Below are 14,042 nucleotides of genomic sequence, written 5' to 3' on the forward strand. Positions count from 1 at the left end.
TTCTTGGCAGTGTGACTTGTATGTAGCTTGTTAACATTACATCGATGCATCTGATAAGGCAGATGGCCCAGTCAAATGACTTCTATAACTATAAATTTCTTGATCATTCACTTTTGGATTTATTTTCTAGAATCTTTAATGATTACATGTAAGCAAATAACCAAATGTATTCAAAGTGTGACCATAATTTAGCTGCATTACTTAAAGGAACTCATTAATCATTATATGCATAACCACCTGTTTTTCTGTAATATATGTAAGAAATGGACACTAGGATTAATACCAATGTGCTGCACTTTTTTTTACAAAGCGTAATTTTAAAAGCAGCTAAATAAGTCTTTATACAAGATGATAAACTGTAATTCCCTAGTAGTCAGTAACTATACTTTTATATAGTTTATATAGTATCTTATATAGTATCATTTATATAGTATCTTAAGGTGGGCAAAGCACTTCACAAATACCTCATTTTATCCTCCCAACAAGCCTGGAAAGTAATGACTATTCCCATTTTACAGATAAGGAAACTGGGGCAGGTAGGTTAAATGACTTCTGCAAGGTTATATGACTAGTAAGAATATTCTTTCAATGGCTAACTGTAACTTCTCAGAAAATCTGCCCATATCCATATATCTAAATCCTAACCAATTTTAAAGGTATAGTTCAAATGCCACCTTTTGAAGACCTCAAGTCTTCAAGACACCTTTAGCCTTAAGTAACCTTTCAATTGCTAGATTACTTTGTTTTCCCCTCACTTATAAGATTTATTACATATTGCTTTATATTATAATTATGTATACATAACTTTTCTAATATAGAGCTGTCAGAGACCTTAAGAGTTCATTTAGCTCAACCCTTTCATTTTAAAGTTGGAAAAAGCTTGAAAGAAAAGATTGTGTTATCTTTGTGTTCACAATAACACCTAACACAGTGACTTGTATGAAGTAGGTGTTTTGTCAATTTTTTTTTAATGAATGACTAGATCTTTAAGATCCAACCGAGCTGCTGATCTCGTTTAGTAGAGAGGAAGTTTCTTTATGGGCATTTCCCTACACCAGTGAAATCACAAATCTGGACCCATTAGCACAAAATAATGATAGGGCCATAATATAGGGCCACATTTAGCAGAAAGGAGAATGTGAAACATTCTAATCCACATTGATATTTCTCAAATGCTAGCTTCTCCTTTTGCACAACAGAAGTTTATAATCACATCTAATTTTTTAAAATTTTTACATATGTATCCCATTTAGAAGGGAAGCCTTTGAAGGGGAAGTTTTGTGTTAAGTACTCAACCTTCATGATATCCTAGTAATATATGAATGAACTGTAGTAGATGTTTTCTTAGTTCAGTGAATTTAAATTCAAGGCAAAGGGAACCTTATCCTTCACAAGAGAACTTAAGCAGAACCATGGTAAGAATTTGTTGGGTTTTGCTTCATTGATGAAAACATTAAGCTCCCTTTTTCTTTAGCTTGAATATGTATCTATACTAGATATTACTATATATAATATGTATGTATATATACACATATATCTCACTTTAAAGATAATATATCAAAATCCAGATTTACAAAACATTAAATGGAAGAGGGCAATTATTTGCTTTCAAAGAGTATACACCATAGGATCCTTTTAAATAAAGAGGACCCATTTGCATTAAAAATGGCTTAATGAAGATACGGTCTACTCAAGTTAGCTACTATATAACAGGGTATAACAGTATCCAATCTGGGTGAAGGAGTGTTCAGATTGGGATACCTCAAATCTAGGGACTCTGAAGTCCTTAGCACTCTATCTTGAATTGCCATTAGTAGACCCTGAAGATTCAGGGTTCTCAACCTCACAATCTAGCAGTGCCTTGAACCTACCAGTGCTCACACTCCAAGAGAGTGGAGGTCAACATAGGAACCCACATCAAAACCAACTAGTGCCAGGGGCAGTTGGGTAGCTCAGTGGATTGAGAGCCAGGCCTAGAGATGGGAGGTCCTAGGTTCAAATCTGGCCTCAGATACTTCCCAGCTGTGTGACCCTGGGCAAGTCACTTGACCCCCATTGCCTACCCTGACCACTCTTCTGCCTTGGAGCCAATACACAGTATTGATTCCAAGATGGAAGGTAAGGGTTTAAAAGAAAAAAAACAATTAGTGCCGAGTAGCCCATTGAAAAGCACAATAGTGGGCAGCTTGGCCTTGGAGCATGCCCCAGTTCAAGAACTAAGACTGGAGATAAAGTAAACAAGAGGTAAATTACTATAAAGAATTTTTGTAGATCTAGAGATATATCAAAATCTAACATTAGAGAGTAATTTCATAACAATTACAAGCAGAGAGGAACAAAAAAAGGAATTTCCACAAGGATTATATGAACACCTAGAAGAAACAAAGCAAGAGATTTAAAAACAAACTTTTAGTGGAAAGAATTTGAAGGAAAATAAATAGCTTATAACAGAGGGTTAAACCTTAACTCTGAAAAGTAGAATAGACCAAACAGAAACCAGTGACTTCATAGAACAGCAAAAAACAGAACCTAATAAAAGACCCCCCAAAAATTAAAAATGTAAAACAACAAAACAACTCACCTACAAAATAGGGATTTTTTAAAAAAATCATTAGAATTCCTCTTGAAGCCGTCCAGAAGCTCCACGAAGATTCCTAGTGGGTTGGACATTTAGAAAGGGGAACCAAGGACTGAGTGAAAATGAGTTACCGGTTAAGGACTAGTGGAAAGAACATAAAGCGAGAATAAAGACACGCAGACAGAAAGTCTGGGATAAGCTCTGGTGGTGGAAAGCTTAGATGGTTCAGAGCTCTGATGGTCAAGAGCTTCTTTCTCAACTGTCATATAGCTACTTTTATTGGGGTTACAACCGTATATGGGGGGAAGGGGAGAGCCAAGTGGTCTGATACATATGTAATCATCAGGAGATACAAACTGTTGGAACCTGAAATAACCGGTAGAGCAAACATCTAGATCAGGAATCCATGAGGCCTAAGGTCTTGATACAAATGCTGACTGATCCTTGAAGGTAAGGCAAGGAGACTGAGATAACTGACCAGTCTTCCAGACTGTAGCCTTAGGGAAGGGCTAGGAATTTGGCAGGGTTGAGGTTTAATTCATCTCAAGGTTATAGAAATCAATCATAAGCAATACAAGAGTCAATTTTTTGAGCACTCTAAAAATAATACCAAGATTAATGTATACCTGGATTGCTACACCTCATAATCATGTTTGTTTTTTTAAAAGGCCAGACACTTTCTAAAATCATAAATGAAAAATTTCTAGACCTATTAGAACCAGAGGACAGAGTGAAAATATGAAGAATCCAATAATCACTTTTTGAAACTCTAAAAGGAAAAAATCCCTATAATATCAGCCAAAATCCAGTACTTCCAAATCGAAGAAAAAATAAACATTTCAAGCAGTCAGAAAGAAAAGAACAAGAGCATCATCATAAAAGAGATGACAATTTCTACTTTAAACAAGAGATCTTGTAAGTTTTTGATTCAACAGTCCCAAAACCAGAAGATTCAGTCTAATGACGTAAAATACCCTATAAAGGTGAATATAATACTACTGGAGGAATTGGGGAAATGAATCTTTAATTGGAATAAAGGACTTCCAAACATTCCTTGTGAAAATACCAAAGCTAAGTAGGAATTTCAAAATGCTAATACAAATTAAGAGAAAGATAAAAAGGTAAATTTATTTGAGCAAATGGAAGAAACTATTTGATGATGAAATGATAACATTCTATAAACAATTATCCTTTGAGAACCTTAATGTCTTCAATGGATATTGAGGGAATTAAGAAAGAAAGAAAAAAGATCTGGGATTTGATGGGTTCTATTCTGAGGTTTTTAAGATGAGGGTTAAAGAGTAAAAGAAATATACTAGTGTAGTAAAGGTGGTGGAACAATTTCACTTTTTCACATAATTGAGGTACTTGAGAAGGGTATACAAACAGGGAGGATAGTAGTGTGTGTGTGTGGGGAGCCTCAGATGAGCTCTTATCTAAATAAAAGGGTTGAAACAATCCAGGTATGATGTATGATAAAGACAATGGGGAAAAGGACTGCAGGAGAGGAAACATATAAGATAAACAATTGCTTGAATGCATGGGCTGAGGCGGACATGAATGGGAAATAGACCCTGAACAAGGACACATGTTACAACCAGTGGAAATGTGCGTTGGCCATGGGTGGGGGGAGAGGGGGGGGGGAGTGAAGGGGAAAGTAGGGGCATAAAGTATGTAAACAGATTAAAAACGAATATTAATAAATGTCTAATAAAAAAAAGACAATGGGGAAGCAAGTAGAAATAAGAAGGTGGATTAAGAGGAAATATAATTGTGGTTGTAAGCAAAATAAACCTTTTGATCCTGAAAAGGAGAGTCCATGAATTGTGGAACTGTTGAACAATTATGTCATATGAATGTAATGGAAAATTACTTCATAAAAAATGAGGGAAGATATAATTTCAAAGAAACCTTGAAGTATAAAACTCATGAAGAGTGAAATGAGGAAAATCAGAAGAATAATTTATACAGTAATACACAACATTGTAATGTAAAATAACTTTTAAAAGACAATTCTCATCAAAGCTATCACTAACTCTGTAGAGGAATTAAGATGAAATATGTTTACTTACTTCCTTAAAGAGAAGTGATGGATCCCAGGTATAGAAAGAAGTATACATTTTCAGTTCACTATATCAATTTATTTTTACTTAATTATGTATTTTTGTTAACTGGAATTTATCCTCCTCCTCCCCACCCAAAAAAAAAAGAAGAGGAAGAAAGGCAAAAAAGTGAAGTGAAGCCCAAAAAAGAATAAAACAAAAGAAGTTGTCATCGAAATAATTTTTTAAATTAACAAAAGAGACTGAAAGGAAGTTCAGAAGGAAGTACAAACAAGTTTTGAAAGTAAAATGTTGAATTATACTTTTTTAAAAAGCAAAAGTTATGGAAAGGAAATTCAATTTAATATATAATCTGCGTATATGGATTGTTCATTTTAGATAGTATTGATCAATTTTAGAACAAAATAATTTAATTTAAAACAAAACAAAAATGCAGGTTACAAAACTTTTGGGGAATACTTTTATTAAGCAAGTAAAATACAACTAAAGGAATATATTTATGATTGTACATCTATCTTCATGGGTTATTGTAGAGCTCCTTAAACTATGACTACTGCAATTAATTTCAGAGTGTCTGGTGTGTGATTTTTATGACTTTTATGAAAAAATGTTTCCTTCTTAAAGAGCCATACAATCTCTAGAGAATGCAAATGAATTTATATTACTTTGAGGTATGTGTGAGTGTGTGTGTGCATGCACATGCATGTATATAAATATGCATATACACAGCTATAATTATAATTGTTATAGTATATGTATATTCACAATGTTCAATATATTCATAATTTCCCTCAAAGTAGACTCATTGTGTGTTGGAAGTTCCCACATCACTGATAGACTCTTTTTATTATTATTATTTTTTTATAAAACCCTTACCTTCCATCTTAGAATCAGCACTGTATATTCAAAGGGAGAAGAGTGGTAAGGGCTGAACAATGGGGGTTAAGTGACTTGCTCAGGGTCACCCAGCTAGGAAGAGTCTGAAGTCATATTTGAACCCAAGACCTTTTGTTTTTAGGCCTGGCTCTCAAACCCCTGAGCAACCTAGCTGCTCTGCTCCCCATAGTCTCTTATAGGTGAATATCAGAAGATTTTTATTTTTATTTGAGAAACCAATGAAAGTCATCCTGGCAATGGCTAATTGATTTGGAGTCATTAACTCCCTTAAAATACGTATCCCCATATTAATTGGCTATCACTCTATATACTTTTTTAATTTTTTAATTTTTATTATTTATAATTTTAATATTCTTTTTTTTAAGGCATGAGTTCCAGATTCTCTCCCTCTACTGCCCTTCCCTCATCCATTGAGAAAGTAAGCAACATATCAATTATACATATGGAATCATCAAAAACATTTCTATATTAATCAGGTTGGAAAAAAAGGAAAGAAATAAAGGAGGGGGCAGCTGGGTAGCTCAGTGGAGTGAGAGTCAGGCCTAGAGACAGGAGGTCCTTAGGTTCAAACCCGGCCTCAGTCACTTCCCAGCTGTGTGACCCTGGGCAAGTCACTTGACCCCCATTGCCCACCCTTACCAATCTTCCACCTATGAGACAATACACCGAAGTACAAGGGTTTAAAAAAAAAAAAAAGAAATAAAGGAAACATTTGTTTCAATCTATATTCAACTTCATCAGTTCTCCCTCTTTGGAGATGCATAGCATTTTTTACCATAAGTTCTTTGAAACTGTCTTGGTCATTAAATTAATAAAAGTATCTAAGTCTTTCACAGTTGTTCATCATTACACTATTTCTGTTACTATGTACAATGATCTACTGGTTCTGCTCACTTCACCTTGCATCAATTCATATAGATCTTCCCAGCTTTTTTCTGACCCTTTCCCCTTGTCATTTCTTAAAATGATATCACAATCATATGCTGCAATTTGTTTAGCCATTCCTCAATTGCTAGGTGTCCCCTCCATGTCTAATTCTTTGCCACCACAAAAAGAGCTATTAATAGTTTTGTATATACAGGTCCTTTTTCTTTTATCTCTTTGAGTACAGATCTAGTAGCGGTATTGCTGGTTCAAAAGATATGTATAGTTTTATATCGCTTTGGGCACAGTTTCAAAGCATTCTCCAGAATAGCTAGACCAGTTTACAATTTCACCAAGTGCCCCTACTTTTACATATCCCCCCAGTATTTTCCATTTTTCTTTTCTGTCATGTTAGTCAATCTGATAGGTATAAGGTGGTACCTCACAGTTATTTTAATTTATATTTGTTTAATCAATGATTTAGGTCAGTGATGGACAAACTACAGCCAGCCAGATGCGGCTCCCTGAAATGTTCTATCGGGCTGCTCGACATTATTCCTAATCTGATGAATACAATGAGTAGGATATACAATGAAACTTCGAAAGAGTTGCCTTAGAAACAGACTGACAGATGAGTATTTTTTTCCTTTGGCCATCTCTTTAAAAAGTTTGCCCATCACTGATTTAGGCAATTTTCCCAAATAGATAACTTTGATTTCTTCTTCTGAAAACTGTCTTTTTATATTTCCTTTGATTATTTATCAATTGGGGAATGACTTATTTTTATAAATTTGGCTCAGTTCCCTGTGTAATTGAGAAATGAGGTTTATATCAGAGAAATTTGCTGTAAAAATTTGTTCCCATTTCCCTGCTTTCCTTCTAATCTTGGCTGCATTGGTTTTGTTTGTGCAGAACCTTCTTAATTTGTGTAATCAAAATTAGTTATTATGCTTTTTGTGATCTATCTGATTATAAACTCTTCCCTTATCCATAGATATGACAGGTAAAATTTTTCATTCTCCTATAATTTGCTTATGATATCACCCTTCATGTTTAAAAAAATGTACCCATTTTCACCTTATGTTGGGAGATGTCGATCTATGCCTACTTTTTTGCCAAACTTCTTTCCAGTTTCCCTAGCAATTTTGTCAAATAGTGAGCTCTTCTCCCTGACCCCACCCCAAAGCTTGGTCTTTGGATTTATCAAACATGGTCATTTATTACTGTGTATTATATCTAACCTGTTCCACTAATCTACTAGTCTTTTTCTTAGTCACTACTAGATTGTTTTGATGATTACTGCTTTATAATATAATTTGAAATCTGAAACTGCCTTCCTTTCTTGTTTTGTTGTTGTTTTTTCTCATCTGACTCTTTGTGACCCCATTTGGGATTTTCTAGACAGAGATACTATAGTAGTTTACTTTTCCTTCTCCAGCCCATTTTACAGATGAGAACACTGAGGCATAAAGGGTTAAGTGATTTTCTGGCATCATACAGCTAGTAAGTGTCTGAGGCTAAATTTGAACTCAGAAAGATGATTCTTCCTGACTCCAGATCCAGTATTCTATCCACTATACCACCTAACTGCCCCTACTACAACAATAACAATTGTATACCTGATCTATTCTTTTAATCTACTATTCTTTTCTTAGTATCAGATTGTTTTGATGTTTACTAATTTGTAATAGGATTTGAAATATGAATAGTAGGTTGCCTTTCTTCACATTACCCCCACCCCATTCATTCTCTTGATATTTTTGGCCTTCTTTTCTTCCAGAGGCATTACTTTTTTCTAGATCTTACAAAAGAATTCATTGATAGTTTGGTTGGATTGGCAGTGGCAGTGAATAAGTAAACGAATATAGGTGGAATTATTATTTTTATTATATTGGTTCTCTTTCTGCCTACAAACTATTACTATTTTTCCAGTTGTATAGATCTGCCTTTAATGGTGTGAAAAGTTTTGTCATTGTGTTTAATATAATTCCTGGGTTTGTCTTGGCTGGTAGACTCCCAAGCATTTTATTTTGTCTGCAGTTATTTTAAATGGAATTTCTCTCCTAGGTTGTTTTAGTTACTTCTTGCTTTCTTTTGCGTTCACCTCTAAACTCAACCAAGTTCTCTCCATTTCCTGAATTACAATTTAATACAAAAGTTTTCTCTTGGGATCCAATAGCCCCATTGCCTCTGGCATCATGATTGATTAAAACCTTCCATTTCTCCTCCTTAGCCTACCTCCAAAAGATTGGGAAATAAATATTCCAGGCCGATGTTCTCACCCTTCTCAAACAATGACTGCTCAGAGAGTCACAGTTTCCATCCTACGGGTGTTCCTTGTGGAACGGTTATTTGGTAGGAAGGGAGTTAAGTTTTGGTTGGGGTCCTCATTTCCTCTCTCCAGTCTTGTGGGGAGACACACTGTAGAGCGGAAAGGAGTGGGCAGACTCGAATTTAAATCCTGTTTGGGACCGGTGTAATCCAGTTGGGACTTAATGTTTATTCATTGATTTCCCACCACTTCAGTAGCGAGATACCCCTGAGCGTTATCTCCCCCACAAGTACTGAGGAAAATGATTTGTAAAACTGAAGGTGCATTATAAACATAAATTAATATTCTGTTTTGCAAAGTCGCAGAAGCCAGAGTGGTAAAGCTGCTCATTCACCCAGTTTTCAGAACCAGGCAAGAGAAAAGGCGGTCGTTGCTCTCCTTTTCACCACATGACAGGGCAGGTTGCGAAACGAGGGTTCTTGTAAGTTAATATAGAGGAGGGGGCGGGGCGGAGCCGCAAGAGCGACCTTCCCGCCGCCTTTCTGGCAGAAAAGTTGGCGGGATAATGGGACTGGCCCTTGCTTTCTCCTCCCTCCCCATAGGGAGCGCTGTGGGCAACTCGACAACATCTCAGTTCTTTGGCTCCTCCGCCCTACCACGCCTTCCTTCTTTCCGCTTCCTGAAATGCGGTCCGCCAGGAGGAAGCGGGGAAGGAGGTCTCGGGTACGGAGAGGCCGGGTTCCGGCGTGCAGCGCGGCTGTATTTCCGGTTCCGCTCGTGGTTTCCCTGAGGCGCCCCGTGCCCAGCGCTCTCATTGTACGCTCCCGCCATGGCGTACCGCGGCCAGGGCCAGAAGGTGCAGAAGGTGATGGTGCAGCCCATCGTATCCTCTACTGGTGCTGGGGTCGGGACAGCCAAAGGATTCTGGTCGAGGAGTGCGAGGGACAGCTGGCCTCCCTACCCCCCCAGCAGGCCACTGGCCCGGGCTCCTCCAGTGGGGCCCCTCGGCCAGGTGTGGGGGGCCGTCTGTGTGGGTTGGGCGCCGGGGGGCGGGCGGGAGGCCCGGGCGCGGGAAGGCGTGAGTGGAGTGGGGGAGTCTCGGGAGAACGTGGGTTTCCTCTGCTCGCGCCCACTCCCCCCAGTCTTAGTGCGCACATTCATATCACCTGGAACCTTAGGAGAACCGGGATCCCCCGGGCCGCGGGGGCGGTGCATGCCCTCGTAAACCTTTCTAAACTAAACTCGGGGACCCCAACCCAACCAACGGGGTTTTCTGAATTAGTGTTGGTTTGGTAGTTTTCCCTTAACAACCTCTGAACAGAACCTCATCTTCAGATATCTTCAAAACGTAAGTGAAACGTTTGGACTCTTTCACTTGTCATCTGGCTCCTTGTTGCTTTTCGTAATGGGAAAAAGGAAGAAGATTCTGGGTGGATGTGTTTAGCTGTTGGTCATTAACTTCTCTTTAAAACTTTGTGGCGTTGCTGCTTGAAAATTACAAACATTAAGCTAAGCGGGAAGAGAAAGGCTCTAATGCATCATTGTAGCAAGCACAACCTATATTGCTTGGAATAGAAGATGAAGCTTAGTAGCTCCCTTGTGAGCACAGTGAGTCGGGGTAGCAGATGGGGAAGGAGCAGGGATGGTGGTAACCTGGACTGTGATCCAGTATTGTGGTCATTGTGCCAGCAGGGTGAGGATTCCACCCTCAATGAGTTAGTTCCATCTTCGATCCTCCAATGCAGAAGGTAAACTTTTCTTTTAATAGAAGACCCCTCTATTCAAATCACACTACAGACTAGTTACTAAAATGACATTATTATTATGAACCTAACTTTTTGAGCATTAGCCAAACTATTTCGGTTTATATTTATTTATTTTAAACCTTTACTTTACTCTTGGAATCTTTGTATTGGTTCCAAGGCAGAAGAACTGGGCAATGGGAGTTACCTGACTTGACCAGGGTTATACAGATAGGAAGTGACTCAGGTAATGTTTGAAGGGCTTTGGTCTCTGGCCCTGGCTTTCAGTCCACTGAGCCACCTAACTACTCCCAAAGGAATGGAATTTAAGAATCACCTGGAGGACCAAGTTGAGTCAACAGACAAAATGCTTTTTATGTTTTTTATATGTAATCACTAAGCAAAGAAAAAAATGGGATGAAAATTTTTATTTCAAAGAAGGTGTTGCAGTGAATAGAGCACCTGCCTTTGAATTGGGGAGATTCTGCTTCATGAGTTTGAATCTGGCATCAAACACTTCCTAGTTGTGTGGTCAGACCCTGGACAGGGTCATTTAACCCTGTGTTCCTTGGTTTCACATCTGTAAATTGAGCTGGAGAAGGAAATGGCAAACTGCCCCAGTATCTTTGCCCCCCAAAAAATGAGGTCCCAAAGAGTTGGACACAACTAAAAAACAAAACAACAAATTATAATACTTTTGAGTGACATATCTGATCCGTGTAGTATTAAATGCATAAAATAGGATTGCAAAGGAAACCAAATATATTAAAGTGCAATTATCAAAATGTTAAAGCAGACCCCAGATTAAGAACCTCTGATATAATGGCTTTATTATATTTAAGTTTCCTGATTTAGTATATAGTAAACCATAAAACTTTGTTTGGATTCAGAAAGTTTTAATAGCCCTTTGAGTTAATTGTACTGCTAAAGTCATTGGTCTGAGGTTGTGGGCCCCTTATTTTTTAAAACCTTTACCTTTTGTCTTGAGAGTCAATACTGAGTAGTGATTCCAAAGCAGAGGAACTGTGAGGGACAGGCAGTTGGGGTTAAATGACTTGCCCAGGGTCACCCAGCTAGGAATTATCTGAGGCCAGATGCGAACCCAGAACTTTCCAGACCTGGCTCTTTCTCTACTGAACCACCTAGCTATACCCCTTTATTGCCTTTTTAAAAAAATCACTTTGCTCTTGATTGCTTCTGCAAATTAATATGATATATAAAAAGTGATAGGGAAACTGTTGGTGTCTTTGCTCTATAACCCTGTTGACATCTTGCACTACTTGAGGTTTTTAGGATACCAGAGAACTTTAAGAGAAATGTTTGTATTTATTATATTATATTATATTATATTATATTATATTATATTATATTATATTATATTATATTATAACAAAATCACAATAGCTTTTGCTGTGCAGAAAACAATTTGACTTGTTATGAAAAATGTTGTGACTTAAGACCTAAGACAAGAAATCATTAGCATGTATAATCCCAATACAGCACTTGTCAAATAGAAAATGTCTTTGAAAATAATTTTAACCTCATATCTTAGTATAGACTAAATTTTTTAAAATGTTTTCTAGTATTTTACAAAATTACTTTTGGGAAGTTGCATTTCACTGAATCACAATTCATAGGTATATATCAAGTCTAGAGATGAGTAGGTGGGTTTTGGTATCTTTTTTTCTTTATTTTTAAAACATTTGCCATTTTATTTCAGCGGTCCCGAATTCAGGTTTGGCTATATGAACAAGTAAATATGCGAATAGAGGGCTGCATAATTGTAAGTATCTGAGATTTATGTTCTTTTTTCAGCAGTATATCATAAGGAAAGTCTTGAGAAGAATCAAAAGCTAAACCGTAGGAAAATGTCTTTGAGACTTGTGTGTTGAGTTCACAAGCTGAGAAAAGAGATGGGAGATTTTTGAGTGCTAACCGTCTACATAACACACTACTAGCTTGAGGCAAAATAGTGACAGGAAAGAAAATATCAATGTCCTTGATTTTATTAAGCATATTAATATGAGATTCACAGGGAGAGATGAAAGAGTACATTCGAGATGCAGGGAAAAAGAAATATTTAAATGCAAGATAACAATATAAAGTGTTCAGAAAAAGATAAAAGTTAATTAAGGAAAGCCTCCTGGAGCATATGGGCTACAATCATTCTTAAAGAAGTGACAATAGTTACATTGTTTCACTACTGGTACATAAGCACTTTTTGGTGTGCCACAGATAGATCCTTGGACTTTTCTGATGTCCTGAATAACCTTACTCCCCTTTGCCAATCTTTGATGAGGGTAAAGAAAGGCTATAGGGTAGCTGAAATATTAATACACAATAAGTTAGTTAGAGGTAGGTAGAATGTATTCCTAGTGGATCCTGAAAACTGAAAAAGTCTGGGAAATACTGCCTAGAACAGAGGTTCTTAATCTTAGACCTATGCATTTTTTTAAAAAATGGAATAACTTTCAATATAATTGGTGTTCCTTTTCAAACCTATGTATTTTAAATATTTTAAAACTTATGAGAACCATTTCGTAGACTTTACCAAACTACCAAAATGAATTTATTACACACAAAAAGGTTATTTACACAAAATATTTATTACACAAAAAAGAATCTGTGAGTGAGAGAGAAGAATGTATGTAAGTTAATTTACATAGAAGAATAGTGGTTAAAATAGATTTCTTCTGAAGAGCAATCATCAAAGTTTCTAGGTCTTCCTTATTTCATTATTAAAACTAGTAGTGGGGTGCAGGTAGGCGACTCAGTGGATTGAGAACCAGGCCTAGGGACAGGAGGTTCTAGGTTCAGATATGACCTCCGACATTTCCTAGCTGTATGACACTAGGCAAATCATTTGACTTCCATTGTCTGTCCCTTACCTCTATTATCTCTTGGATAGAATCAGCACTGATTCTAAGACAGAAGGTATAGTGTTGGTTTTTTGTTTTTATTTTTTTAATTAACTAATTTAAGAAAAATTTAAAAACAATAGTTGGGGAAGCAGCAGTGGATAGAGAGAAACAATGGTGGTATGTGTTACTATAGTAAATCATAGAATATATTGGTGTTGGATTATAACAAGATGTCTTAAAAATACATAAGTTTCATATGCCTGGGATGATTCAAGTATTCTGCCTAAAGAATGTAACTTCTCAAGTTTTGAGTAGAGTGATTAAAATTAAAGAATGACAGTTTATGTTATTATCTAGGGTTTTGATGAGTATATGAATCTTGTATTGGATGATGCAGAGGAGATTCACTCTAAAACAAAGTCAAGAAAACAACTTGGTAAGAGCATACCTAGACTTACTGAATTTCAGATAATGTAACTTCTGAAGAATTTACTAGTTTCTTTTTAAAACCATTCCTTAGTCCACCTAATAGTGACTATAAAGATTCATGATCTCATTTCAACCAGTGAAAAAGTGTAGTTACACATTGGGGACTCCTCTCCCATTAATATATTCCAGGCCTTTACTCTTTCCTCTCTTTCCCTCTCACCTCTCTATTTCTGGTCACAATCTTCATGTTGACTTCACCTTTTATCAAGAAAGGTCTTTTGCTAAAAATGAGCCTTTGAATTTCATGTCTTGTGTTTTCCTTAAAAAGTTTCAGTT

General features: G+C 36.7%; 1 protein-coding gene across 1 annotated transcript; it reads left to right on the plus strand.

The window, feature by feature from the left end:
• Positions 1 to 9,396: 9,396 nt before the first annotated feature.
• On the plus strand, positions 9,397 to 13,754 carry SNRPE (small nuclear ribonucleoprotein polypeptide E). Its single transcript, XM_044674928.1, has 4 exons — positions 9,397 to 9,557; positions 9,996 to 10,022; positions 12,137 to 12,199; positions 13,635 to 13,754. Exons 1-4 carry the CDS (start codon positions 9,504 to 9,506, stop codon positions 13,752 to 13,754), a joined length of 264 nt encoding a protein of 87 aa, XP_044530863.1. The 5' UTR covers positions 9,397 to 9,503.
• The last annotated feature ends 288 nt before the right edge of the window (positions 13,755 to 14,042 follow it).

This window comes from Gracilinanus agilis, chromosome 4 (assembly GCF_016433145.1).
Source record: "Gracilinanus agilis isolate LMUSP501 chromosome 4, AgileGrace, whole genome shotgun sequence".
NCBI classification, from domain to species: domain Eukaryota; kingdom Metazoa; phylum Chordata; class Mammalia; order Didelphimorphia; family Didelphidae; genus Gracilinanus; species Gracilinanus agilis.

Bases quoted from the DNA above. Each gene is read 5' to 3' on its own strand.
- SNRPE (XM_044674928.1), top strand. From the start codon at position 9,504: ATGGCGTACCGCGGCCAGGGCCAGAAGGTGCAGAAGGTGATGGTGCAG. The intron at 9,558-9,995 runs GTATCCTCTACT...ACCTCTGAACAG, and splicing joins AGGTGATGGTGCAGCCCATC to AACCTCATCTTCAGATATCT. The intron at 10,023-12,136 runs GTAAGTGAAACG...ATTTTATTTCAG, and splicing joins TCTTCAGATATCTTCAAAAC to CGGTCCCGAATTCAGGTTTG.